The sequence below is a fragment of the Zingiber officinale genome, chromosome 8A, assembly GCF_018446385.1.
Source record: "Zingiber officinale cultivar Zhangliang chromosome 8A, Zo_v1.1, whole genome shotgun sequence".
NCBI classification, from domain to species: domain Eukaryota; kingdom Viridiplantae; phylum Streptophyta; class Magnoliopsida; order Zingiberales; family Zingiberaceae; genus Zingiber; species Zingiber officinale.
Window position 1 is genome coordinate 84,975,947 of NC_056000.1, and position 27,674 is coordinate 85,003,620.

General features: G+C 37.2%; 3 protein-coding genes across 3 annotated transcripts; 1 reads left to right on the top strand and 2 right to left on the bottom strand.

Annotated features, from left to right (window-relative positions):
• Positions 1-256: 256 nt before the first annotated feature.
• On the bottom strand, positions 257-3,996 carry LOC122009789 (ADP-ribosylation factor 1). Its single transcript, XM_042566081.1, has 7 exons — positions 3,858-3,996; positions 3,322-3,474; positions 2,277-2,347; positions 1,640-1,759; positions 1,159-1,277; positions 628-709; positions 257-495 (listed from the first exon to the last, which is right to left on the bottom strand). The coding sequence occupies exons 2-7, from the start codon at positions 3,467-3,469 to the stop codon at positions 490-492; spliced, it is 546 nt and encodes a 181-aa protein (XP_042422015.1). The 5' UTR covers positions 3,470-3,474; positions 3,858-3,996; the 3' UTR covers positions 257-489.
• Positions 3,997-5,244: 1,248 nt separating this feature from the next.
• Positions 5,245-16,907, top strand: LOC122009790 (la-related protein 1A-like). Its single transcript, XM_042566082.1, has 14 exons — positions 5,245-5,812; positions 9,884-10,424; positions 10,504-10,660; positions 10,888-10,978; positions 11,082-11,153; positions 11,286-11,911; positions 12,956-13,025; positions 13,447-13,551; positions 13,685-13,989; positions 14,082-14,222; positions 14,314-14,377; positions 14,597-14,742; positions 14,874-14,978; positions 16,413-16,907. The coding sequence occupies exons 1-14, from the start codon at positions 5,669-5,671 to the stop codon at positions 16,624-16,626; spliced, it is 2,781 nt and encodes a 926-aa protein (XP_042422016.1). The 5' UTR covers positions 5,245-5,668; the 3' UTR covers positions 16,627-16,907.
• A 1,980-nt stretch (positions 16,908-18,887) lies between these two features.
• Positions 18,888-21,379, bottom strand: LOC122009791 (membrane steroid-binding protein 2-like). Its single transcript, XM_042566083.1, has 2 exons — positions 20,916-21,379; positions 18,888-19,516 (listed from the first exon to the last, which is right to left on the bottom strand). Exons 1-2 carry the CDS (start codon positions 21,236-21,238, stop codon positions 19,261-19,263), a joined length of 579 nt encoding a protein of 192 aa, XP_042422017.1. The 5' UTR covers positions 21,239-21,379; the 3' UTR covers positions 18,888-19,260.
• Between the last annotated feature and the right edge of the window lie 6,295 nt (positions 21,380-27,674).

Genomic DNA, 27,674 nt, shown 5'->3' on the forward strand with positions numbered 1-27,674 from the left:
TTAAAATAATAATATATTTTGTTAAATTTTTATTATCAAAATAGGCCCTTAAATCTAAAATAATTTTGTTTCCTTGTTAGGAAAGAAATATTTATATCAATGGAATTTTGGAGAGTATTTTAAGAAAAATCTATTAAACTTTTAGGTGCATGCAAAGAAGTACCCCATATTAGGAGCCTTTAGGATGATTGATGAAAAACCTTTGATTAATTAATTAATTATTTCCCTTTTAATTCTAGAAATCAACCCTAACCCATAAGCAACTCCAGACATTATTTGTTAATGATACAAATTAATATGCAAGCATTTAGAAAAATAACTAGCCACGAATGCAACTGGATAACTAGACATTAGCGAACAAGACTACATTTCTGAGCAACAAAAACTTAAAATGCTAAACAGAAAAAGCATTGGAAAAATAGTCCGCACACGATGAGCTAGAAATTACCCAAGCTAGAGAAGATATGCTCTTGTGCATTGTGGGTAACGTTAAGCCTGGTAAATGAGCAGAAGATCGGTAATGTATCAGTGAAGAACGATTTGTTTCAATTGCATATCGAAGATAGAACCAGTGCATCAGTGCACGGACGGGCGATAGAGTTAATGAGAGAAAGAATACGGAAATACCTTGCTAGCGATGTTGCTGGAGAGCCAATCAAGTCCCTCGTACAAGCCCTCGCCGGATGTGGCACAGGTGCTCTGGATGTACCTGAAGAGGATGACACAAAGGGGGTGCCAAGTTAGACAGGATAACAATGAATGATCTTCTTAGTTATGGTCTTCAAATTGCGAACAAGCATAACAAGTGTTGGCCAAATCCTATCTGAATGTTACAAAGTATAGACAAGTGCAAGAGAATTATGGTTACTTTATATAAATAGAGGAATAAAAACCCAACAGAATTAGCCTTTGATGGGCGAACATTATAGAAAACAAGCTGAACTTAGTTATATAAGAATAATAATCTTTCCAGTTTGGAATGCTTATACAAGAGTTATCTATATATTCAAGGTTATTTGACAAAATGAAAGTGCCAGTGTTGTGCAATTTGTTTACATTATTACTTCGATCTTAATAAGTCATAACTTATGCGACTTTGCAATACTAGAACAACTTCAGTGATGGAATTCAAGCTTAACACTAGCAAGAGAGGCTTACCAATGTCGTTGGCGTAGGGAGTGAAGACCAAGCTTATCAGTGATTTCAGCTGCATTCATTGCATTTGGAAGGTCTTGTTTGTTCGCAAAAACAAGCAACACGGCATCCCGTAATTCATCCTTCCCATAAAAAAATTCAAAAATAAAAACCTTTTCCAAATCGCAGGAATGAAACAAACTTAGCAGAAAGTGCACATGGCAGAAAATGATATAACATAACTATCATTCCATCATAGTAAGAAATATGATAAATACTTCATGGCATATTCTGGAAACCTGAAATTGCATAAATGCATATTTACTCCAATTTTTGGGGAAGCATAATTTAAATGTTCTCATGTTAGGAAATTTTCAGAAGTCAAAGGCTAGAAGTACACCAAAGAGATAGCATCAAGATAGCTGCTAATAAGGGGCTAGCATTGTATTTATTACTACTACCAAATTGCTAACTACATCGAAAAGATCAATAAAGATAAATTCACCTCATTAAGCATTCTGTGGAGCTCATCCCTTGCTTCAACAACTCGATCTCTGTCATTACTATCAACGACAAAGATAAGGCCCTGAGTATTCTGAAAGTAATGCCTCCAAAGAGGTCTGATCTGTTTTGCAGAATACATCATAGTAATTAATTAGATCCAAGAAGCTTAATGATTGTCTTCAACAATATAGTTAAATAACATTAATGATAAGGAATGATATGCCATTTAATTGACACTAAAGGTGAAACCGTCACACTCCAGGGTGGCCCCCCATTGTCTGGAAGGGAGATAAATCATGGAGGATTTCGCCCAGCAACAGCAGCACATGCAAAAAGGGGTTGAGACAACTAGCGGGGCATTGTGCACCGGCTGAATTGAGCTAGACCTATTGGCAGCAACACCCGTGCATGAACCAACTTCGCCAACCCATGGGATAAACGCCCAAAATATAATTGAATATAATGAAAGTTGTTTTGTTTTGAGAATAAACGCCCAGAAGAATCTGGTAAACAGATGCTTGAATAGGTATCATAAGTCAAACAGCATCAGTGAACTCTCATAAAAACCATGATGGTTAAACAAACAATTTGAGTATGTACTCTTACACAATTACAAAAGGTAATAAAATAAACCTTACCTTGTCTTGACCGCCAACATCCCAAACAGTGAAGCTAATATTTTTATACTCAACAGTCTCCACATTGAACCCTGCACAAAAACATCAAATTACTAACATGACCAACACAAACCATCCTCTTGGAACCATTTAAGTTCATTATTAACAACAATAAGTTGCATTTCTCAACTATCTGAGTTTCATTTTATGGATCTTATTTGGTTATTCCATTATCGAGGTCCATGTAAAATCACATTGCTAAAACCAAATTCATTAGATCTCTCCTAGTCATGTTAAAGTAAAGGCATCCTTGTTCCTCTACCTCCAAGTGATATCACGTCTTTCAAACTAATTAATTCAACTAGTATAACAAGAAATTATGTCCTCTTTCAACATTAGCACACCATCTTCTGTTCAAGAAAATATATCCATATCATTAGAAAGACTATTTAAGCATCCAGAATAAAAGAATCAATTTCAATTTATACACAATGATTTACAAGCAAGGCAGTGTAAGGGACAGAAATATTACCACCATACTTTCCCATCATAAATGTAAACTGGAAAAGTTTTTGCTTTATTTTTCCACGGAGGCACGCAGGAAGAAAAAATAATGTAGGGTGCCTAGGGTGAGCACACACCTTTTGCCACATAGGGCAATTATTTTTAGAATATTTTTTTTCCTTGGAAAACTGGACTAAGAATGTTAGGAAAAAAACGAAAAGCAAAACAATTATTTGCTTCTGTTCACGAGATGCTAATATAAATACATACTAGAGTAAATGCCTACTCTTGCTGGTCCAAGTTCCAACTTTTGCCAAATGAGAAGAAAATGCACACAGGTATGACTAAAAGAACCAAGAAAACAAAAGTCATCCAATTGCCAAACTAACTAACTAAACAAAAGGACCCTTAGTTAAATAGATCCATTCTACGCATAATCACATCAAGGACCGATCAAAGAATAGCAAACATTTTAAGCAAATATTAAATACTTTCCCATAGCCAATACCTGGAAACTACCGATAAGTGAAACAGAAAATAAATAGGGAGATAAATGACTCACCAATAGTGGGAATGGTAGTGACTATTTCTCCAAGCTTGAGCTTGTAGAGGATGGTTGTCTTACCAGCGGCGTCCAGACCAACCATCAGGATCCGCATCTCTTTCTTTGCAAAGAGGCGACTGAACAACTTTGTAAAGGTGAGACCCATAGTTCCTGTTCCTCAGCAGTTAGACAACCATAAGTAAAGATTGCTAGATCTGAATTATAGGAAAGAACTTTCTTATTAAAAAAAAAAAAGTTTCAAACAGGAATGGAGAGATCTAGTAGAAGACTTATATCATCGAATTCGGATTACCAAACCAAAGTGGTGAAAATGTTAAGATCTACACCCGGATCTCGAAATAAAGCAGCGAGCGTGTCTAGATCCAGGACCTACGCCACAAATGAAGGAGAAAACGGGCAAGAGAGACAATGAATCAACGACCTAAGAAGTTATTGCTAGATGTCGAGGGGGGATCTACAGAGTAAAGGACAATTCCAAGTTTCCAACCACATGAGAATATCACAGGAAACGATAGAGAGGAAAATTCGAGTACCTGGAGAACTCAGCGACGGAGCCAAAGCAGAGAGATCGATCTGGCCGAGGGACGCCTCAGTTTCGCCTTCCTCTTCTTCGGAGCTCTATTGGACAAGGAACGAGGAACGAGGAACGCGGAACGGCGACGGCTTCTTCGCTTTAAAGATCAAGAGAAGCCCAAGGCACGTGCGAGCTGGCATCGCCACGTGACTGCCGAAGTGGGAAAATGTTTATTAATTAAATGCAATTAATTACGTAATAATTAAATAATTAGAGAGAAAATGACGATAACGCATCCACCAGAGTCTTTGTTTTGCGAGCACACACACAAATTTTCAGCAAAAATTTAAAAATGTCCTGCTTCTTTTTGATATCTTAAAAAAAACGCCTCATATTAAAGAAAACATTTAAAAGACACTTCATTAACAGTTATAGCGATTAGCGAAGGATCAAAATGAAAAAGAGACTACCGTTCGTTACAGATAAGTTTAGAATATCTAAATTTTTGATGGGAAAAATATAATAAAACTGAATAAATTGTGAGTTCCTCAAATTGATTAAAATAATAAAAAAGTGATGAGAGGAGATCCTCTATATCATAAAAATGATCAAGAAGTGGTCTAGAAGATACTTTTTTTGTATGTATTAGTAGGTATAGAGTTCTTCTGGTCCAGGATCTCTGGATCAGTCTTGACCCCCTGCTTATTCATTAGCTAGATGAACTGGATTCCACCTGTTTAATAGGTGGGGTCCAATTCATCCAGCTAATGAATGGATAGAGTCTCTTCTTGTCCAAAAAATTCTGGACTAGAGGATCTGACCTCATTAGTGGGGATGGATGATCCGAAAGTAGTTCTCTTGGACTACTTTTTTATGGTCTAGGGGATGGGTCATTCATATTTAAGGGCGGATCGTGGCCGTGATCCAGTCGTAATTAGTTGCGATCTCTTTCTAGGTTCATCATTCCCACCAGGTTATAGTTTGGTTCGGAGCGGACGCCCGGAGGCCGTCCGGAGGACATCGGTGATGGATAAGTGACCAGGTTGTTGGCCCCGAGCGAGGGTCTCCTCCAGACGGCCTCCGGTCGTCCGCTCCGAACTAAACTATAAACTGATGAAGACAATGAACTCAGAAAGGGATCACAGCCAATTACAATCGGATCACGATCATAATCCGACCACAAATATGAATCATCTATCTACTAGATCATAAAAAATGATCCAAAAAATTCCGACTCAGTTGACCCCACCTATTTTACAAATAGAAATTATTCATCTCCTCCAATAAAACTGGCAAGGCAATAGTTGGTTTGTATTCAGATCTCAAATCAGTGGCCGGACACGAAGCAATTAATCATCCAATAGCCTCTCTTCCTCATCTGACCCTATAAATTCGCCGTCTCTGTGATCTCGCCCGTCCTCTTTTATCCACCGCACTGTCACTCTCCGCCGATTCTAAAAACCCTAATCCCGCCTTCTGCGACGCTCACTGCCTCAAAACCCTAATCCCGGTGATCCCGCCGCTGTGGCATCTACGATTACGCGCCGATGGCTGCTCCTGGATCGCCGCTCCCCGTCATTCCGCTCCTTGTGCCGTAGACGGTATATTAGATTCGAGTACAGCGCATTGTGATCTCTCGTGGAGTAGGTTTTTCCGCAGACTCATACCCTGGCGTCGGAGAGCGGCACCACGCTGCCAGCCGCGGCGGCCGTTGCGGGTCCTGGAACGACAGAAGCGCAAGAGCCAGCACTGGCTCCTGCGAAAGCTGGGCCATCGCCGTGGAGGAAAGCGGCGGCGACGGCTGAGGAAGGGAAGGAGGGAGATCTGTTGATGGGTGCGGAGTCGTGGCCTGCCCTTGGGGATTCTAAGCCTAATGATTCGTCGGATATTGCGACTAAGGCGGCACCTGCTGCTATGCCGCCACCAAGGGCGATGCTTAACCCGGGTTTTCAACCACCTGCTGCTCCAATTCAGGTAATTTTTTTCTGCTCCTCTAGGTAGATCTTTCCTGTTTATAGCTGTTCGTCATTCCATTGGTTTATTTTCCTGTACTACTATTCTTTTAACGTGCTATACTTTTGCTAAGTACTTTTGGGTGCTAATATAAGAGGAGATGTTGATATTTAATAGTGAGATGGGCGTTTTGACGATTGTTTGATGCTCACCAAGTCAATGCAAAAGATATAGGGTTAGGACGGAAGTAGCTCCCAACCTGTCAGCCTTAGAATGAAATTCCATCTAAATGCATCTGTATGTTCGTTCTCAGTTTTTCTAAAATAAATATACGTGATCAGCAAGCTATGTCCTGACTATTTGACTTCAGCTCCTTAAATTGTAACCCTCCATTGAACGCCATTTTGAGTTTTCTTTGCCATTCCTTTACTTTTGGCACAATTTTAGTTGATTTATTTTGTCTTATTATAAAGTCTATTAACCGTATTTGAAGATGTCATACTAGTTTACGGATTTTCTAACTCTGCACAAACATTTTATGATTATTTATTTATGCCACAATTTCTTTTTTTGTGTTTTGTTCCTAATTTCACTTAGTTTGGTTTGGTTCATGTTCTTTTGTTTTTAGTATTCCTTTTGTAGAGAAAAAGTGAGAATCTATAAATGAAAATTATTTTTACACAAAAGATGCATGACTCTTTCTATAAGTAATAAACTTTTTATTTATTTTGGGTTTTGTAGTATTCATTTTCCTGGAAGTTCCTACAAAATACATTTTCAAAAAGAATTTTTATTTTCGGAAAGAAGAAGATTATAAATGTTTTTTTTGAAGCTTCCTTATTATACCTAATGCTATATTATCTGTCATCATGCTAAACTATTATTGTGTTTGCATCAATCACAATACCATACTATTCATATACACACAAACTTTAAACTTTACGATATGATACATTTTTTTTTTTTAGATGTGAACTTTGTAGTACACATCATAAATTGACCTCTTATCATTACTTTTTCTGTCTTTGTCATAATTTCATCCGACTCCATGAATTATAAAGTAGTTTTAGTCGCTTTCATTTTGTATTTTTTTAAAGTAAAAAATCTAAATACTCATGATACTCTATGAAGTATATTTCAAGTAAATTGACATGAGAACCTAGCACGATTAATAGTATGTTCTCTGTTCATGTCTTCTGAAAATGGCCATATGAATTAATTATGAAGGTCAAATTGCTTTTCCATGTGTTAAATTGTAATTGTTGGATTGTGAAAAATGCTAGAAAGGGGGGGGGGGGGGTTGTGAATAGCGTTCGTCGAAAATCGTAAATTAAATCGAGTGCGCAGCAGAAGAGAAAAATTGAAGCAACGCTAACACACCAAGTTTTACTTGGTTCGGAGTCTTCGTCGACTCCTACTTCAAGCCCCGCATGTGAGAGTGCTTTCGGTGGGCAATTCACTAATAGTTTGAAAAAGTATTACACGATAAGTACAAGAACTATAAAAGTTACTGACAACAAAGAAAATAAAATTGAGTCGTTGTCGGAGTAGCTTCGCAGCGTCTTTGGAGCAGCACGCAAGAGAGCAATCGTAGAAGTTGTGTTTGGCTCTTGGTGGAAGACTGCTTAATAAGCAGTTCCGGGCACCCAAATCCCTTCCTGGCGCCTAGACCGTGACGTCGGCCTACCAATCAGCGAGCTCTTAGCTGGCGAGCGAATAAGCCTTGGGTATTCCCGGCGCCTGGATCACTCCGAGCGCGGTCCGGGCGCCCGGATCACTCCGAGCGCGGTCCGGGCGCCCGGATCACTCCGAGCGCGGTCCGGGCGCTCGGATCCCTTCCGGGTGCCTAGACCCCCCCTTTTCCAGCAACTCTTTTTCCTGCCAGAAAAGGCTAGTCTGAGGCAATAAAAAGCATACTATCCTGTAAAACAAAATTAGCACAATATAACAAAATAGAGTAGTAATTAGATTCTTCCTTCTTAAGACCAGAATCTAGTCAAGATCTCAACTTAGATTTCCCAAATGGATCTAAGTTGGATCGACGGCTACTGTTCCCTTAAACAGAGAACGCGTCCTCACAAAGTCACTCTCCTCCAGTGACTTATCTTAACTTATCGTCTTGCCAGACATCCGGTCAGCCCGTCGACCTGTCTTGACTTCATACTAACTATCCGATCGGTCCGTTGACCTAATTGGACTTCCCTGCAACACTAAGTTAGCACAATAGATAACATAGTAAAGTAAGACAGTGTTTAACAGATTTCAAGATTCGCTAGTTCGGTCGACCGCGCGCGGTCGATTGAAAACCAGTCGGTTACATATCACCAAGGTTACCTCCCTAGGGCTGCCTATCTTTACTCACTAAGACTTCCATTGTCTGACTTCACTCACCAGGACTTCCACTACCTAGCTTCACTCACTAGGGTCCGACTTCACTCACCAGGACTTCCACCACCTAGCTTCACTCACCAAGACTTCCACCACCTGGCTTCACTCACTAGGGCCTGCATTCACTCAGCAGGACTTCCATCACCTAGCTTCACTCACTAGGGTCTGGCTTCACTCACCAGGATTTCCACTTTGCTTAACCTCCAGTTAGGACTAGTCACTTAGTAGACTTATCACCTGCCTATCCTTTGGGTAGGACTTACCTTTGCTAGTCATCTAGTCCTGACTAGACTTCTCTTCAAATATCAAGTGCTGTTTGGATAAACTCTTGGTCAAATTAACTAAATTTAGGTATATTGTCAAACATCGAAACCCTAGAGGTTGATTGCATTAACAGTAATCTCTTGCCTCAGTTTGCCAAATTTGATGTCCTAGTCGATGCAATTGTCAAGCGTTGTCTTACACCTAGACAACCCAAATTAGTTGGGACACCACATGATGATGATGATGATAATATTCTTTCATAGGATGGATTAGGAGTTTCTTTTGCAAAACAGACTGAAAACATAATTTTTAATTAGAAGTATGTATTTTTGGCCCTTGTTGAATTTAGAATATTTAAAAGGGTGGAGTGAAGGTATCTCCTTTTTATTATATATCATATTTGCCTCGCTTTGTAATGTAAAATTCAATTTTAACTTCAGTGCTATGTCTGCCTATCTATATCATGGTCTTTTTCTTTTATTTAGACTTTTGGAGAATGTTCTCATCAGATTTTTATTTATTGTTCTGAACTCCAATTGATGAAGCTATGTTAGCCTGTCCCACATTTCCTGTATTGATTTTTATTGAAAATATATTTTTTAAAAAATTTATGTCTGGACTTTTTTTAAAAAAATTTGGAACTGGTTTAACTATTTATTTATCAGTATTTCAACTACTACTATATGTCAAGAGCTAAGGTTGGAGCAGGAAATTCTTTGAGAAAGTTTATGTTTTTTCTGGTGATACATTATCCCATTAAGAATAAATTTCAAAATTGAATGTTATGGGCATTCAATTATAAACTACATGTTTTTTTAATAACTCAACAATTAACCTCTCCAGATTATGGAAAAATAAGTTTGGTCTTTTAGTTACAATCTACAAATACAGATGCATTTGTGCCATGTTTGTGAATGGAATCTGTATCTTGAAATTTTGTTTGCACTTTAGTTGTTAGCTTTTGAATTGGTGAACAAATGACAAGTTTGGTTAGCACACTTAAATGGTTTTCATCAGGATTTGGTGAGACTGCATATCAAGTGCTGTACCAACTGATAAATTTGTACTTTTTTGCTCTAAATAGATAAATTTTGACTTGCTAGTGGGATAATCAATGAGTGCCAATTAGTGACAGTATGTATTGTTACTCCAGTGTCCTCAAGAAATATGGTTCCATGGATGTCATTTCTTCTGGCGAGTTAATTTGTAAAATATTTGTGCAACTGGTTATGTTATACATGGTTCTATTAAGAGAGTTAAATATGTTTGCAGAAATGGAATCATCAGATGGTTTTCATTATTTATCTTCAGAAAATACATTTACTACTCAAATTAGTTTTTAAAATAGCAATTTTCTAAATTGTCTGTTTTTTTTTCTGTTATAATTTTTGTTTGTGCTTTATGGACATTTGTTAACTTATTTCTCCTCTTCTTTTGTAGGGATCAATGGGCATTCGGAAATCTGGTGGTTTTGTAAGTAACAATTCTCCCAAGCAACATCATCACAAAAATGGCCCTAGACGTAATGGACCAGTTAATGGTGGACCACCGCTTCCTGTACATTTCACATACCAACAACCAGGGCAGCCAATGGTGTATCCTGTTTTACAACCTCCAACTCTGATGGTTCCTGATTATGCTTATCAGTCTAATCATGTACCATTTCCTAATGTTCAACCACATATTGTGAATTCGGGCGAACCTCACATGCGGGGATTAGTCCCAACCAGCCAACCTGGAGGAAATGATGGAAATAGAAATTTTAAGCCTCTGCAACAAGATCCAAACAATTGGCATCCCAATGTTCCATATGGTGGCAGACCATATAATGTCCATGAACCTCCTCAAATGTGGAGGCGGCCTTTTGGTCCAAGAGACAGCATAGATATGCCTCATGGCATTGGACCAAGAACTTTCTTCAGGCCTGTTCCTCAATTTCTAGGTCATGCACCTAGATTTATCAGTGGACCTGGTTTCCCTGGTATTTTTTCAATCTGAACATATTTTCTTTTTATGAATATCTTTTCTTGTCTAAGCTTTTGTACATTGCTCAAACTCAGGCCCTCCTATGTATTATGTTCCTGCTTCTACTCTTGAAGTGCTGCATGGCCCTCCTCGATTTCCTTCACACCCTTCTCCTCCAGTCCATCCCAATATGACACCAGAGACGGTAGCTTTGCAAACTAATATAGTAAAACAAATTGAGTATTATTTCAGGTTTGTTTGAGACCTCTTGGCATAAGCATCATTGGTGTTATCCTCACTTGTATTTCTTGTTTTTTCTCATGAACATTTACAATATACTAATTAGACATTCTTCTGAATAGTATGTTCAATGTGTCAGACTTTACACAGCAGTTTTGTAATAATCTCTATCTCTGTATCAATACTAGCGAGATGATTCCTTGAACTTAAATATGCTTACAATCTTCTTTCATTTGTAGTGATGAGAACTTGCAAAAGGATCGATACCTGATATCATTACTGGATGAGCAGGGATGGGTTTCTATAACCAAAATTGCTGATTTTAATAGGGTATGATTGGTTATGTTGCTAAACATTTTTATATTCCTAATTGAATATATTTTGACGTTGGAACATTTTACATTTTGCTGCTAATATTACAATGGCATTGCAGCTCAAGAAGATGACGACTAGTATACCCTTGATTCTTGATGCTTTACGTAGCTCAAATTTGATAGAAATTCAGGTTATAATAATTTGGTTTTACTCTTTGAAAATGAATTTTTTTGTCTTCCACCTTTTAGTTTGTTTGACCTACAAGCTATGTAACAGTATGATTCTTTTGTATATCTGTCCTTATTCACAGTTTAATGGGCAGGATGACAACATAAGACGGCGTGGCGATTGGTCCAAGTGGATTTCAGCCCCATCTCCTGTTGTTTCTTCACAATTTCAGTCCACACAAGGCCAATCTCCTGTAAGGGTGAATATCAACATTAATGAAAGAAGTAATAGTGCTCAAATTCATGGGACCCATTGTGAAGATCAAGATGGATATTCAAATTCAACACCTTTTTATTCTACAAAAGAATCTAATACTTTCTCAGAGTCTAGTACAGGAAATGTGCTTATTAGTGTTGAAGAAGTTGATCAAAATGGAGATAGAAAGAATGATAAGGAGATGGACTGTAACACACTTTTGGAGGGACAGAAAGATCCTCTTGGTGATTGCAGATGTACGCCTAATAATAACTCTATTGTCAGCAATGTTGATGTTGATTATATAATTAATGATTCTCAAATCTCTAACAACTTGGAGGTCAATCTCAACTCCTGTGACATTGGTCCAAAATTAGACAAGGTGACAACAGATGGTGCTGAGTATGATAATGGTTTTCTTGATAGTCCTCATGTGTACAATTCTCAAAGTACTTTTATGCTTGATGAGGAGCTTGAATTGGAGCATACGGCAAATGAGATTGATCGTCTTTCATTAAATAGAAGGTTACAAGGCGGCTTCTCGAAATTTCTTCTTCAAGTCTCTTTATTTGACTAAATTTGTCTTTGTTTTTCTTGCTATATCCTATTTTCCCCCTAGTTTTTAATAAGTATCTTCCATCTGCAAGTGACAGCAGGCTCTTAAGTTGCATTAGTCATTGCTAACATAGTCCAAGTATACTTATCAACCATTAGCATCTTCTCAGCCATCAAATATTTCTGTTCAACAAGAAGTTTCTGGGATATACTAGGGCTATTTGGTGTAAGAAAAGGAAAGCATTTAAACCAATGCCATGTCTGCCAGTTTCTCATTTGGCTGATCCAAGATCCTCTATATCAAGAAGCCTCTGACCATTGACCACCGCTTACATATTCCCTGCTTTCATACAGTAGATATTATCAGTCTGTAATCAAATATTACTCAACCTGTACATAATTTTGCATAATATATAATATTGGAAGATTACTTCCTTCCTTTCAAAATAGTCATACCTAATAAATAACAGGATCATTTTGTTGCCAAAATCATATCTTTTTTTTAGAGAAAAAACGTTAGCATATTGCAAAAATAATAGGATCTAGGTTGGCAAGATCAAGAGAGAGATGCTAGTAAGTTATAAAGTACAGGTTGTGTTTTAGGGTCCAAAAGAACCTTGTTTGTAGGCTATATATAGCAAACTAATCATGCAACCAGACCTAGAATGGCAGCACATAATCAATGAGAATACTCAAGAAAGGTCTTCTTTACTATTAGATATTAACAAATTTGAAATAAGGCAATTTGATTCAATTGTATTCAAATGATTCAAAACTGAAACTAAACAAACAATCTTTTGTTAAGACTGATATTTTGCTTTCACTCTAATTTAGTTATCTTGTGTTTTTCTTTACTGTAATTATGTTCATCCACATAATTCCACTTGTGGCCATTGACCCTTGAAGCTTTCTTATATTTGAATTTTTACTCCACTTTCCTCAATACGATTCTGTATATTTCTCTTATTTTAATTTATTTTCGATTTTGCACTTACATGTTTCAATCTTCAATAGGGTTGATGACGAAGAGGATGAAATGAATGTTAATGATCAAGACGTGCACAGGCTTATAATTGTTACACAAGTTTGTTATGTCACTCCTTGTTTATTTACATTATTTTAGTTGACTTTTTAACATATTGCTTATTGAAATTATGCTTTACTATTACATGTCAAGCTGGTGCGAAGTAGGCAAAGTGCATTTTGTTTTTCTTGATCGACTGTTATCAGATAGGCTTACCTTCATGAATTGGATTTTCATAATGTTAATTTCAATATTCTCCCTCTCTCTGGACAACTTTCGTTTTTGTCTTGGTTTTTTTTTTCCAATGTAAGAATCATTTCTCCCTGCCCTTTCAGATGCATTGACATTTCAAATCTCTAGAAACACCTTGCAGGCGAAGTTTTTTGCACATTGTTTCCTTTAGTTATTTTTGTTTCGTTTTAGTAAGAAATAACGAATCAATTTTCCTGCACTAACGGTGTCTTGCATAACTTCGATACAGGATACCAGGGTCGACAAAGATGATAGCACTAGCTCAGGGAAACCAGAAATAATATCTAATGAACTTGCTTCTGCTATCAATGATGGTCTTTATTTTTATGAGCAGGTAATTGTTTGTTCTCTTTCACATAGTTCTATTTGGTTCTAGGCCATTTGTGTTTGTGATGTTCTGTCTACTTTTGCTATAACAGATCTACTTCTAATAAAAAAATAGTTATAATTTTTAATTTAATTTGCAGGAGTTGCATGCCAAAAGATCCGGTAATAATAGAAATACCAACACAAAAATGACTAAATCTGGTCCCACCAATGTAACCTCATCCTTGCATCTGAAGACAAACCTAAATATCACAAATTATGCCTCTGACAACGTTGGACAAGCTAACTCTCGACAGCGCCAAAATAAAGGCGTGAACAAATCACATGCCTCTCATAGGCGTCTTTTTCCAAGTAATTTTAGAAATCGTCATGGAGTTGCATCTGAGAGCCCACCAAGCAACTCGGTTGGCTTTTTCTTTGGTTCAACACCACCAGAAAATATCTGGTTAGTACTGCTAGTTAGTTTTAGTTATGATTCTATTATTAGTTAAATTAACTTGTCTTGTTGGCCTTACTTTCACATTCACTGTTTTCCAGCTTTATGCCTTCTAAGTTGAGTGTCTCACCACATAATATTCATCCTGGGAGCCCACCTGTGGGATCAATGCCAAAATCTTTTCCACCGTTTCAGCATCCAAGCCATCACCTTCTAGAGAAAAATCAATTTAAGCAGCAAAAGTATATGATTTTTCATTGAACTTTTATTGCTCTCATATTATCACTATATTTGATCTATTCACGCTGTTTGCTACTGATGTTCTTGGTGAAGGTATCTGAAGTTCCACAAACGTTGCCTTAATGATCGAAAGAAATTAGGGATTGGTTGCAGTGAGGTAGGTCTTGACTTCTATTTTTCTCTTAAAATCATTTTAATAACGTATATTCCAAAAGGGAGACAAGTGCATATTGGTAGATTAAACATTGGGAAATTGGCCTTGTTCTTAATCCCTTACATTCTATGTGCTATTACCTCTGTTACTTGCCATTGGTTGAATTTTGCTTATCATAGTTCTTCTTACCTATGTTGGAAAATTTATGGTTTCTCTATGCAGGAAATGAATACTCTTTACCGATTTTGGTCATATTTCCTACGAGATATGTTCAACAAATCAATGTATGATGAATTTTGTAAATTTGCAATGGAAGATGCAAATGCTAATTATAACTATGGGCTGGAGTGTCTCTTCAGATTTTACAGGTACTGCTAATATATTTTAAGCATCATGAGAGAACCTTGCTAAACTTGAACTTTTGTTTTCGATACTGCTTGTTTTAATCTTCTATTAGTAATTTCAACTCTAATTTTTTTTTATGTTTACGCTTTTCCAGTTATGGGTTGGAGAAACAATTTAGGGATGATCTGTATGATGATTTTGAACGACTCACACTTGAATCTTACAAGAAATGCAATCTTTATGGCCTTGAAAAATACTGGTAACATGTCTAACATTTTGTTTATTGTGGTAATAATACTATACCTCTATTTCCTTGTTAGATCGATGTGTTAATTCATAAATTTGTTGCTATTCTGCAATTATTTTAGGAATTTAATTATCAATCTCAAAGTTGAACAAGTTCAAATTTGAAAGAAAGTCTGCCTAACAAAGTATTTATGGTGTTGAGTTGGGTTCTACAGGGAAGATTTTCGAGTTGGATTCTATTTGGTCCATGTTTGGGTCAATTTTGGGCCCAAAATGATTTAGGCTGAATTAAGTTCGAACCCCATTCAAATGTGTCTCAAATCAATGGAGTCAGGTTAATTGAAGGTGGAAAATTTTTATAACTGGCTGAATCCTCGCAGTTCGTAATGGGGAGGTAAAAGTACAATCCTGTAGGGGCAGACTAGAACCTTGAGACATCAACCTAATGCTACTCAAGTATTTCTAGATTGCCATACTTCTATGTGGAAGCTCTTTTAAGTACTAACTCTATTTAGATGCTAAACATTAGCTTTACAATCATTCTACCCCCGAACAAAAACCAAAGATTAGAACAGAAACATGGAAGTCTTTGGGTCCAACCTTCAAGTTTGATGACCATCTTCAAGGTAGAAGTTCCACATTGCTTCATGCCCAATTCATTACGTTCATTAACTAAACTAGCTTGCTTGATATCTTGAAGCAATGTGTAAACCTGCGCACTGCACTTATCAGAGATCACCACATAAATATCAAAATACATAATTAAACTTAATAATCAACATATTGATGGACTCATGGTAGGTATTGATTTTATACACAACAGATGCATCATTGGCAAGGAGAATGTGTTGTACTACCTCACTCAATTGTTGGTTGGTGTTAAACTATTTCACTCGAATGTGTCATACTTTTTTTAATTATACATTTAACATTTATGATGTCGTCATCTGTTAACCTATGATAAATGAATTACAAGTAGTTACTGCAGCTAAAAGCAAATGCTGCAACTTCCAAATGACATGTGGATTGTTTGCAGAAGGTAATTCTTCAAATGACAAAATGCTTGTACTTAAATAGTTTTAACCATACGGTATAATATTTTCTACCCTGTGACCCAAATATATCCGATATGCTAGAATAATCTATTGTTGTTGGACTATTAATGATCTTTTAATCATAAGCACGAAATGACCTTTGTAATTTGTTTTTCTAGTTTATTTATATGTTCGTAAAATAAAGAGCTAAAGGAATTTATTGCTACACTGCTTGTCCAATATGTCTTTTTTTTTTAGAAGGGAAGTTGCATGGTAGTCTGGCGCATTCAAATGGTTTGGCCATACACATTTTGTAATTTGCGAAGTCAGATGAATGCCGTGGAGTGTGCTCTGTGGCAACCATTCAGTTCTCCGATTCCTCACTGAGTGCGAAATTTGTTTTTGTATCGTAGGGCATTTCACCATTATAGAGGTCACCGCAGAACTGATGCTCTAAGAAAGCACCCAGAGTTGGAGAGGCTTCTTCGAGAAGAATATCGCACTCTGGAAGATTTCAGGGCTAAGGAAAAGGCTGGCACAGCTTCAGGAAAAGAGTGCAGCAGCAGCAGTGGTGGCTGCAACAACAATAAGTGTGGTGGTTTTAATGACCATGGAGTCGTGCCATAGGTTGAGCTGCTGCTACAGCCTTGCTTTCCCTGCTCTGCATCATGCAGTTTTTCAGCCTTGGCACCGTTTCCTGCAAACTTAGTTTCCAACTTGTTAGTATGGATTAGAGGGTCTGTACATTTCAGATATATGGAGGTTTTAAGATCCTTGCCGCTGGTAAATTTTGGCTGAGTCAGGAATTCTTTCTCCATCCCAGATTTTGTATATAACGCCAAAGATAGAAAACATACTGTATCTGGAATCTTGGAAATTGACCAATAATATGGTTTAAAATTCAGCCATGCTCATTGGTTGTTCCTTTAGAGAAGCGGTTAGAAGAGAGGTTGCGAGGTGTTCAATCTTTTCGGTAACTTTTCAAATTTTGTAAATTTAGAACATTCATCATTGCATCTATTTCTGTTTTCCTAGTCGAGGCTTAAATTGATTCCTTGTATGAGTTTTCTCCAAGATCCTTTATCTGTTTCAAACACTTTTCTTCTTTCAAGTATCAATTCAATGGTGCAATAGGTTTCCTAGATAATAAAAGTTTGAATATCTAAATATTATGTGAGGTGTTTGAATTATTTATGATATTGGATCTTCCTAGGTAATAAGAGATTGAATATCACACTATTATACGTGAGGTGATAAGAGCATCCACAATGCTCCTATTAATAAGGTCCTATAATATTCTTTCATCTTGAATGCTTTAAGATAGCATGGGGTGGGTTAGAGTTGGCTCATCGAGTATATTATTATTATTATTATTATTTTAATTATTAAAAAATTGTAAAATTAAAAGTTAAAAATTGAATATATATTTTTTAATAATATTATTATTTATTTTTTAAAACGGTAATAATTTATTTTTTTACATATTTTTTTCTAATGGTTTAGACTTGTATTTTATATTATTTATAATTTATTTTTTATTTAATTCAAATTTAAAATATAATAATAATTTTAATATTTTAAAATATATTTATTTATTATAATATAATTTTAAGATGATTGAATAGATCATAATATTCAGAAATAATAAATGTTAATATTAAAATGAATATAGGTGAAAAAAAAATATACTGTTATAATGGATATATAATAATAAGATTTTATATATATATTTTTTTTAATGAGATGATGATGTTATAATAAAAATGAGTTATGGATACTTAAAAAATTTCCGTAGACCCGGATTTGGATTTCTTAGTAACATTGTTCCCATCATCTCGTATGAAAAACATAATTATTACTCTATTTCCGCATGAAATATCCTACGCCGACTTTCCGCTCTCCACAGGGAGCACGCTCCACCATGAGTCAGCATGAAATCCTGTATGCTGTCTATTTATGGCCATTTGCTTTTCTTTATTTAACTTCGGCGAGTCCGCCGGAGATATTAAAATACATAGAAAAAGTATAATTCGAAAAATAAAATAACACGGTTTTTCAGTTTATATATATATAGTGAGGATTTCTTATTTTTAAATAAATGTATAGAATTTTGGGGCATTCGCGTTGTTATTTTTTTAATTATATTTCGTGCCTTGTTTTTAACGACTGAAAATTGAAATTTTAAAACTGATTTCTTGTCTTATTTCATGTTATTTAAGTCACCCAAGTCTTCATGTTAAAGAGGATTTCTACTTCAACTTACGCCTCTCACAACAATGGCTTCTCTTCTTCTGCTCTTGTCTGAGCTCCTCCTGCCCGAGAAGGATGAGTTCCTCGCTGCGAGTCACCCGTTGAAGGCCGCCGCCATCGCCTTATCAATATCAAAGGCCGAGAACACTCAAGTGGTCGAGGAGGACCTGAGCAGCACAAAGGTCCTGGCCGAGTTGATTTGGCCTTGATGGTAATTCTGCCCTAGTTTATTTACATGCATCTGTAAGCCATGTTTATCCGAGAGGCAAATATCAGAAAAAAATATATTAATAATTTTGCATTTATCTACTGTTGGCAATTAATTTGTAATTCCAAGTCTTACAAAAATATAGTAAAATAGGGAATGCTAACCGAAAAAAAAAAACTCTGAAGTTATCACCTAATCATGCATATGAATGGATCACATAAAAATGCTCAAGCATGAATACTTTCATTAAAGCAATCTAGAGTAGCATGTGTAGAGCCTCCAATGATGTGATATGATAGTAAAGCACTTGGAAGAACAAAAATATCAAAATTAGAATCCCAATAGAAATGAATATCTTAAAAATCAAGCTCTAAATGTGCATAAATTGTGCTTAAAATTTATCCGGTAAATAAACCAAAAAAGAAAGTCATCCACCTCAAAGATTAGTCAGACGAAACTTGAACATCTGAATTTATCAAAACAACAAAAACACCACAGATGGCATGTGTACAACTTTTCCTAGGGTATATCAACAATGGGGTGAAGCAAGTCAACTATTGATAAAATACAAATTTCACACCAGAAATGAAATAATTTGAGGTCGTGAGTAGTAATTATTCAATATCAAATATATAAATCTACGGAAGAAGTAGAGGAAAGAAACGTAATCAAACGCCATTCTCATAACTCGTGATTCTCAAGCTCACTGTTAAGCAGAGTCAGTCGATTGTGCAATCAAGTTACATCAAGGTTGCCTGTAGATTCTCCGCGTAATGCATTCCACTCTCAAGTTCTCTCCTGATTTATGATCCTCCTTTGGTTTCTTGGGTGCTTTCCATTTCATCTCCACCTTTAGATCTTTCAAGAACAATTTTTCCAACCTTTATATACTTCTCCTTGAATTTCTCCTCCCAGTCCTGTAGGACTTCTAGCTCGGCCTCACCCAGATCGTCCAAGTCGCTATTAAGATCACCTAGGTCAAATGACATAAGAGCCAAGGCTCGGCTAGTTTCCCTTCCTGCAAAGAAAGCATAAGGTCCACCAGGGCCATAAAGCATCCTGAAGAAAACAAAACAAAAACAAAGTGCTATTAGTTGTAATACTGGACGAAACCTATTTGTCCGAAGCAAGATAGAGAAGTTTGAGGTTCCACTAAAAATATTCAATCAGTCTTCGGGAAAAGTGAAATGTATGTTTCTAAGGGAAGGAGCCACCGTTCGGATAGGGGAGAAAAGGCTATAGCATATTTCTAGGTAATTATTCTTAAGCACAAAATTGATTGAAGATAACGAGAATTTGGAATAAGATGGCTTTCTATTTTAATCTATTAAATTTAGTTATTGGATCCATCGATCTAGTAAAATCATTGTATGGCATCTCGTAGGGATAAAACAGTATAAGGAACTGATACTGTACTTTCTCTTTTATTCATCAACTTTTTCTAAAAACCTACTTAAACGACTTCAATATCAATACAAATTGATTCAACTACTAATCTTGCTCCTAGTACACCAAAACAATCATACATAATATAACAATGCAAATGCGTGTGCCAGTATTACTGCCTAACTAAACCTGGTAAACACCAACCAAAAAATGCATTGCACTTAACTTCATTCTACATCTCATTTATGTTTGGGCTGATCACATTATGGAACTGAACCTATCACAAACCGCCATATACCGAAGAAAAATGTAATCAGCATGATTAGTTTGTATTCCATCAATCAGAAGACTCGTAAATCAATTTCCTTCAGATGCTAAATCGTTATCCAATATATCTGTGCCTTCAAATGATATATAGCTTCACAAAATAGAAATAGGTACAAATCACCATGGAAAACTAACCAAAGCTTCGCCAAAGTCTTGCATACTAAGGATACAAAGAAAAAAAAAAGGCACTGAAAGAATGAATAAAACTTTGTTATTTCCCGAGAGTAAATTATGCAGAACTAAAACTAAAACTCAAAACTTGCAAAATAAATGAGGCCAGCTGATCCTCATTTTATGCTCTGGGGCATGGTAAACAAGCAGAGCTCAAGTCTTATTTGAATTGTTTACATAGATAATGAAAGTTTAAAGCATATGCCTAGCATACCTAACTTTCTTATTTCACAAGAGTAAATCATTGTAGAACATAAAAAACTCAAAACTTGCACAAAAAATAAAAAATAAAAAATAAAAAATCTAATTGATCCTCATTTTATGCTCTGGGTCTAAAAGCCCATACCCCCAAAAGTTATGTGAAGAAGAACAATTTGCCATAGTAATCAGATTCAAATGGGCAACACTGCCAACACAATTAGAATAATATCTCATTTTGAAAATTTCGATATAAATTATTATGAGATGCTTTCTAACTTTCTTTGTGTCAAGATGAAGAAAAAAAATCAACAGCCGACAAGGAAAAAAAAAAGGAGAATGTGGGAGAAAAGAAGATTGGCATAAGAAAGTGCACCTCCCGATCGAGACGTCGTAGACCACGCCCTTGATCGCCATCAGCAGGGGCTTCTTGGGGTCGGATCCGTCGTAAGTCCTTAGCTCCTCCAGCGAGATGTCCCCCAGCTGAACAGGCTCAGGCGGCGGCACGAGCACTTCCTCCGTCGATGGAATCGGCGGCGCGAGTGACCTCTTGACGGCAGCTTCATCGTCGGGGTAGACGAAGAAGGCGGAGACGAGGTGGTAGACGCATGCCATGAGGGCGAGGATGGTGAAGAAGGCGGCGGGCGCTAGGGTCGTGTAGGCGCCGATCGCCGCCACCAGCGACGAGGAGAACGCCATGGCGAAGAGCAACGGGAGGAGCTGCGACTGGAAGAAGGTTGTTAGGGTTTGGGAGATAGAAATGGAGCAACAAGAAAGGAAGGGAAAGGAAAGGAAAGGTCGGAGCTTTTTGAAAGAGCAGTTTCGTGCAGACTTAAAGCAAACGCAGTTTATAGACAAATTAACTTAAACCACACTTCCATTCAAATTCTAAGGGAAATTAATTTTAAATTTTAAATTTTAAAATTCTCTTGGAAATTTCCTTGAAATTTCACTCGAGAAAGAAAATGTTCGATGGAAGTTATGAACCATCTTGACTGGTAAACAGGGCCGATTTAGATTTGACTTTGAATGGAACAAAAATAATATTTGACTGTTGTTCAGAGAAATTGATACGATCTAATTAGCCACCTCACTTCCAGGACTTTTATTGAGCTGAGTTAGTTGTTAAGCCATTCATCCTGTCCATCGTTGTCTGTCTTTTTCAAATTAAAAAAGAAAAAAAAATCAGAACTAAATCAATCAAAAAAATTAATAAAGAACTTTAAATGGAGGAAGACAACCTGTAGCGGGATCCCAATTTTACTGGGATCATCATAAGTGGCAAATCATGTAGCGTTGCTTTTGGATAAACGGAATGATCCTGCCTAAAAATAGACAAGATGATAAGTTGAGAATACGATTTTATGATTGATCCGATGAAAATTTTACGTTGTTCTATAAAATCAGGAGCATTGGTGCTGGTTGAGAAAAGATTTTCAATGTTGACCCTCGAGGTTTAAGTCAATGCTTGATTTAGTAGACAATAATAGAAAAATTATAACAATGAACATTTTGAATAGTAAAATATCACATATCTCTCTTAGATGAGAATCTTCTTTTATAGTGTCATTGTAATATCTATATACGTATCTCAAAGTATAGGTACATTTTTCAAAATGTCTTAGAAAAAGATAAATAAAAAAGTATATATTTTTTGTTAAATGAGCATATATATTTTTGATATTTCTTAAGTGAGCATATAAATTTTTGATATGACACATTAGAAGATTTTAAAGTACATTTACATGTTAAACATGCTATGTTGCGGCACAAAATAATTTCATTTAATAGGGAAGAAAAAGTGATTTGACAAAATAATTTCATTCAATGTAGTATCAAAGCATCATCGTGTACTTACCACAGCGGTTACATTGTAATCCAACTTCTCGACCCTTTTGTTAGTCAACCAATAATCAACAAAAGGGCCTAAAATTATCAGCGATGCTGCTTGGGCTGGTGTTGTATGCCCGTGGAGGTTGAACGATGCAAGCGAATACTTCTTTTGATGAAAATGCGCATACTGAGAACATAGATGCAATTAATTAGGAAGCTAAAATGCTTACTAGTTAGAACCACTAAGTTGATGTAAATATACTGCAACACCAAAGCTTTGTTAATTTTTTTTATAAAGTTGAGTTCTTGGATATTTATTATGAATTCTATTGTCTGTTTAATCATTTTTCATGGTCATTCTAAGAGATATGTCAAATTGAAAGAATCATGTCTAAAAGTCACTTATGTATGATGTATCTATAAATAGGTTGTATGGTCATTTTGTACCAAGTTTCAGATTGCATTAATTTCAATAATAACATTCTTTCTTCCTGTTAGAATATAAAATATATAAGAGTATTTCTGTAGTTATATTGTATATCTTTTTTCCTATAAAAAGCCTAACTTGTGATATTCAAGACATGAGATTTTGTTTTTCTTTTAACATGACATCAGAGCGAGTTAAAGCAAACCCTAATTTTCTAAGAAAACCCTAATTTTTCTGCCGTCATCCTCCCCATCCCCGTTCCCTTTCTCCTATGCGTCTACAACGCTGCTCCATCGTGCAGATCGATCGATGCTGCCACAGCACGAGTTGTCGGCGTTGTGTCCTCTCATTCCCACCGCCTCCAAGGAGATCCAGGAAATTCGCCCTTCTTCACGCGCCGCCTCTTGCTCGCGATTCTCCTCGCCGCGCTCTCCACCACCTCGCTCTCACAGCCGCAGAATCTCCCTCCCTTGCCGCGACAAGCTCTCACAGGCGCCGTCGAATCTAACTAGGGTTTGCAGCGGTCCGCAGAATCTTCTCGCCCTCTCTTGCTGCAAAATCTCGCAGTCTTCCTCCTCTCCCGAGCCCATCATGCCAAACGGTGCACCCTGCATTCCAGCCTACTCTCCGATATCACAGCATCTTCTCCGGTGCCCATCAGCACCGTCCACCCGTGCTGGTCCTGCCCGTCCATCAGCGTCATCCGAAGTCCTTAGCCTTTCTTCGCAGTTCTTTTCAAACTGATCAATGGCTATATTTGGCGTCCCAAAGCCGGATATCTCAATCTTTACCAACCACATCATTGCACCCCTTTCTTTCGAGCAGTTGGATGGTAAGAATTACATCTCTTGGGCCTCTCACATTGAGTTTTGGCTTGTTGGACAGGGTTATGGGACACATCTCACTCAAACTGAAGAAGATGTTCAAGTCGCCGATCGTCCTCTATGGAAGAAGGTTGACGCTCAGTTGTGTTACATTATCCGAGCCACCATCCATCCATCTCTTAGGAATGTCTTTCGTACTCACAAAACCTGCAAAGCTGTTTGGACACAGACTTTACAACTCTTTACAAACACCTCTCGATGACTCTATCAAGTTTGTGAAGATCTCATGATCATCCTTAGTGCCCATTAAATTAAGGATTCAATGTCAACTTATCTGGGTTCGGTTTCTAGCCTTCTTTGTGACTTTAATGAACTGCTACCGCCTGTGGCCACTCTTGTTGAAGAGCTTGAGAATTGGAAGAAATTTTTTATATCTCTGGCTTTATATGGTCTGCCCACAAATTATTCTGATGTTCATGATCAGATCCTGGACAGCCCCACAGAAGCTACCATGGACAATACCTAAGCGACTCTCCTTCGTATCCCAGCTAAAGTCTTGACAATACCTCCTCCTATTCCTATTGACTCGTCAGCTTTGGTCTCTCGACACAACAACAGACATCCACCTCACAAGGGTGGCAAAGGGCGTCCTTAGTGTGATCATTGCCATCGACCGGGACACACGATTGATAAGTGTTGGAGTCTACATGGTGGACCTCGCGCTGCTCAGATCATTCAGACTCTTGTTGCTTCTTCAACTTCTGCTTCACAGTTAACACCGGCACCGACCCCACTACCTTCCTATAATGACTTTCTGAAACGGTTTGAGGATCAACAGACTTCTGAGTCCACTACTACCGTTGCATACGCTGGTAATTCTTTGCTGGCATATCTCGTTCTTCAGGTCTTTGGGTTCTTGATTCTGGGGCCACAGATGATATCACTGATAATAAATCCCTATTTTCTTCTCTCACTATTTTCGATTATTTACCAATGGTCACCATGGCCAATGGTTCCCAAACTCAGTCACAGGGTATTGGTATTGTTCATTCTTCTCCGTCTCTTTCTATTCATAATGTTCTTTATGTTCCTGGAGCTTCCTTTAATTATTGTCAATAAGTCAACTTACTCGGTCTCTTGATTATGTCATTTCTTTTACTAAAACGTCTGTTTCCTTATAGGACTGGAGTACGGGGAGAATGATTGGCTTTGGATGTGAGTCTCATGATCTATATCGGCTTCAACAACCCTCTCTTGTTGGTTCGGCGGCGATATCTCCACTTCTTATTCATACTCAGTTGGGACATCCAAGTCTTGATAAGTTGAAACAATTACATCCTAGTCGTTCTCACTTAGATTCTTTGTCTTGTGAGTCGTGTTAGTTAGGTAAGCATGTTCGTAGTTTTTTTTCTCCTCTCATTGAGAGTCGGGCTAAATCTCCTTTTGCTTTGGTTCATTCTAATGTTTGGGGTCCGAGTCGTGTTTCTTCTACATTGGGGTCAAGGTATTTTGTTACTTTTATAGACGATTTTTCTCATTGTATATGGTTATATCTGATGAAGGATCGTTCAGAATTGTTTTCTACTTTTGAATCTTTTTTCATGAAATAAAAACTCAATTTGGTACTTCCCTTCGAACTTTGTAAAGTGATAATGCACGCGAGTATTTATCTACTTAGTTCCGTACTTTCTTGGCATCTCATGGCGTGTTGCATCGCACATCTTACCCTCATATCCCTCAATAAAATAGGATTACAGAATGCAAGAATCATCATCTCCTTGAGACCACCCGGACTCTTCTTCTCCATTCTCATGTTCCTCATTAGTTTTGGAGTGACTCCGTACTTACTACATGTTATCTCATCAATCGCATACCTTCCTACACTCTCTAGGATAAAATACCTCATCAGTCTCTTCATCCTTTACCACCTAAGGTCTTTGGTTCTATATGTTTTGCTCATGTTCTTGATCCTGGCATTGACAAACTCTCTCCCCGATCTCATAAGTGTGTCTTCCTTGAGTATCCACGGTCTCAGAAAGGGTATAAGTGTTATTCTTGTACTCTCCGCCGGTACTTTATCTCTGCTGATGTCACGTTCTTTGACTCGATCCCATTTTTTGGGCCTCACGCATCTCCATCCGAGTTTTCTCCTTCTCCAACCGAACTAGTGACTATCTTTTGTTCTCCGAAGGAGTCTATATTAGCTCCAGCCTTGTCTCCTCCTTTGCAAGTTTATCAGCGTCGTCCTTGTCCTATTTTGCCTCCGCCCTACAATGACACTGCCGAAGACACATCTTTAGAGCCAAGTCCTTTGTCTCTTCCTCCGGTCCTGTCTCCTAAGTATGATATTCTCATTGCACTTTGAAAAGGTATGTGTTCCACTCGTAATCCTTCTCCTCATTATATTTCTTTGAGCTATCATCGTCTTTCTCCTTCCTATTATTCTTGTCTTTCTTCCTTGTCATCTGTTTCTCTTCCAAAGACTACAGGTGATGCCTTTGCTCATCAAGGATGGAAACATGCTATGCTTGATGAAATTAGTGTCTTATAGAGTAGTGGGACTTGGAACCTGGTTCCTCTACCACCTGGGAAGTCAGTGGTTGGTTGTCGATGGATGTTTATAGTGAAAGTTGGTACAGACGACACGGTTGATCAGCTTAAGGCTTGTCTCATCGCTAAAGGCTATACTTAGGTATTTGGATTAGATTATGGGGATATTTTTTCTCCTGTTACCAAGATGTCTTTTGTGCATCTATTTCTGTCCATTGCTGTAATTCACCATTGACCCCTTTGTTAGGATGTATACTAAAAGCCTAGCTTTTGGTATAAACATTTATCTAGAAATAAGAATCACATTGGTCAAATGTCTACATTTATGATAAATGTATTTGTTTAATTAATTTATATTGTAGATAACATGGTGTGTGGTGTCACACACAGAGGATCATGTTATTAGTACCTTATAAATTATAAACAGTAGCTCACGACCAAGATGGAAAGGAACAAACCATTGGAAGGTCGTAGTGTAATTAGGTATTAATTTATCTTAACTATATAATTACACTAGTACACTTAGAGTGTATTGAGTAGGACCATTAGAGGTCGTTTCTTTTATACTGACTTTATAAAGAAACAAAGACCTTAGTTATTATGGAAGTGTGTGCTCTTAATCCCAATATAATAACAAGCACATATATTTGATATTTATTTCTTTAATTTATCAATGGGTGAGATTTAGTTCGATAAATCAATAAGCCCGATAAGTTGGAAAATGATATCACTTATAGTGTGTGTTGTTGATTATAGAAGGAAACTGTGTCCTAGTAATCTAGGTTGAGAATGTCCCCAAGAGGAGCTCATAAGGATTGTCATGTTAAACCCTGCAGGTGGACTTAGTCCGACATGACGATGAAGTTGAGTGGTACTACTCTTGGACTAAGATATTAATTAAATGAGTTGTCAGTAGCTCATTTAATTAGTGGACATTCGACATCTTAAACACAGGGAGACTAACACACTCATAATAAGAAGGAGCCCAAAATGTAATTTGGGATTGGTGCGGTAGTTCAATAATAGTTCTCTAGTGGAATGAATTATTATTGATAAAATTAAGTTGTGTGTTCGGGGCGAACACGGGATGCTTAATTTTATCGAGAGACCAAAACCAATTCCTCTTCTCGGTCCCTATCGTAGCCTCTTAATTATAGAGTACTATACCCACCTATACCCATCTTCTTACCCATCCCATAGGGGCCGGCCAAGCTAGCTTGGAGACCAAGCTAGGGCCAGCCAAAGTGTGGTTCATGGGTGCTTCAAGGTGGCCGACCCTAGCTTGGGTTCAAGCTTGGTGTGGCCGGCTCAAATTAAAATAAAAGGATTTTTATTTTAAAATTTTTCTTATGTGGATAATATGATTTAAAAAAGAGTTTAAAAATTTAAAAATTTCCTTTTATAAGATTCTACAAAAGATTAAGAGAAGAGCTAAATCTCTTTCCTTATTTGTAGATTAAAAGGTTGATTTTAATTTTGGTAAAAACTTTCCTTTTTAATC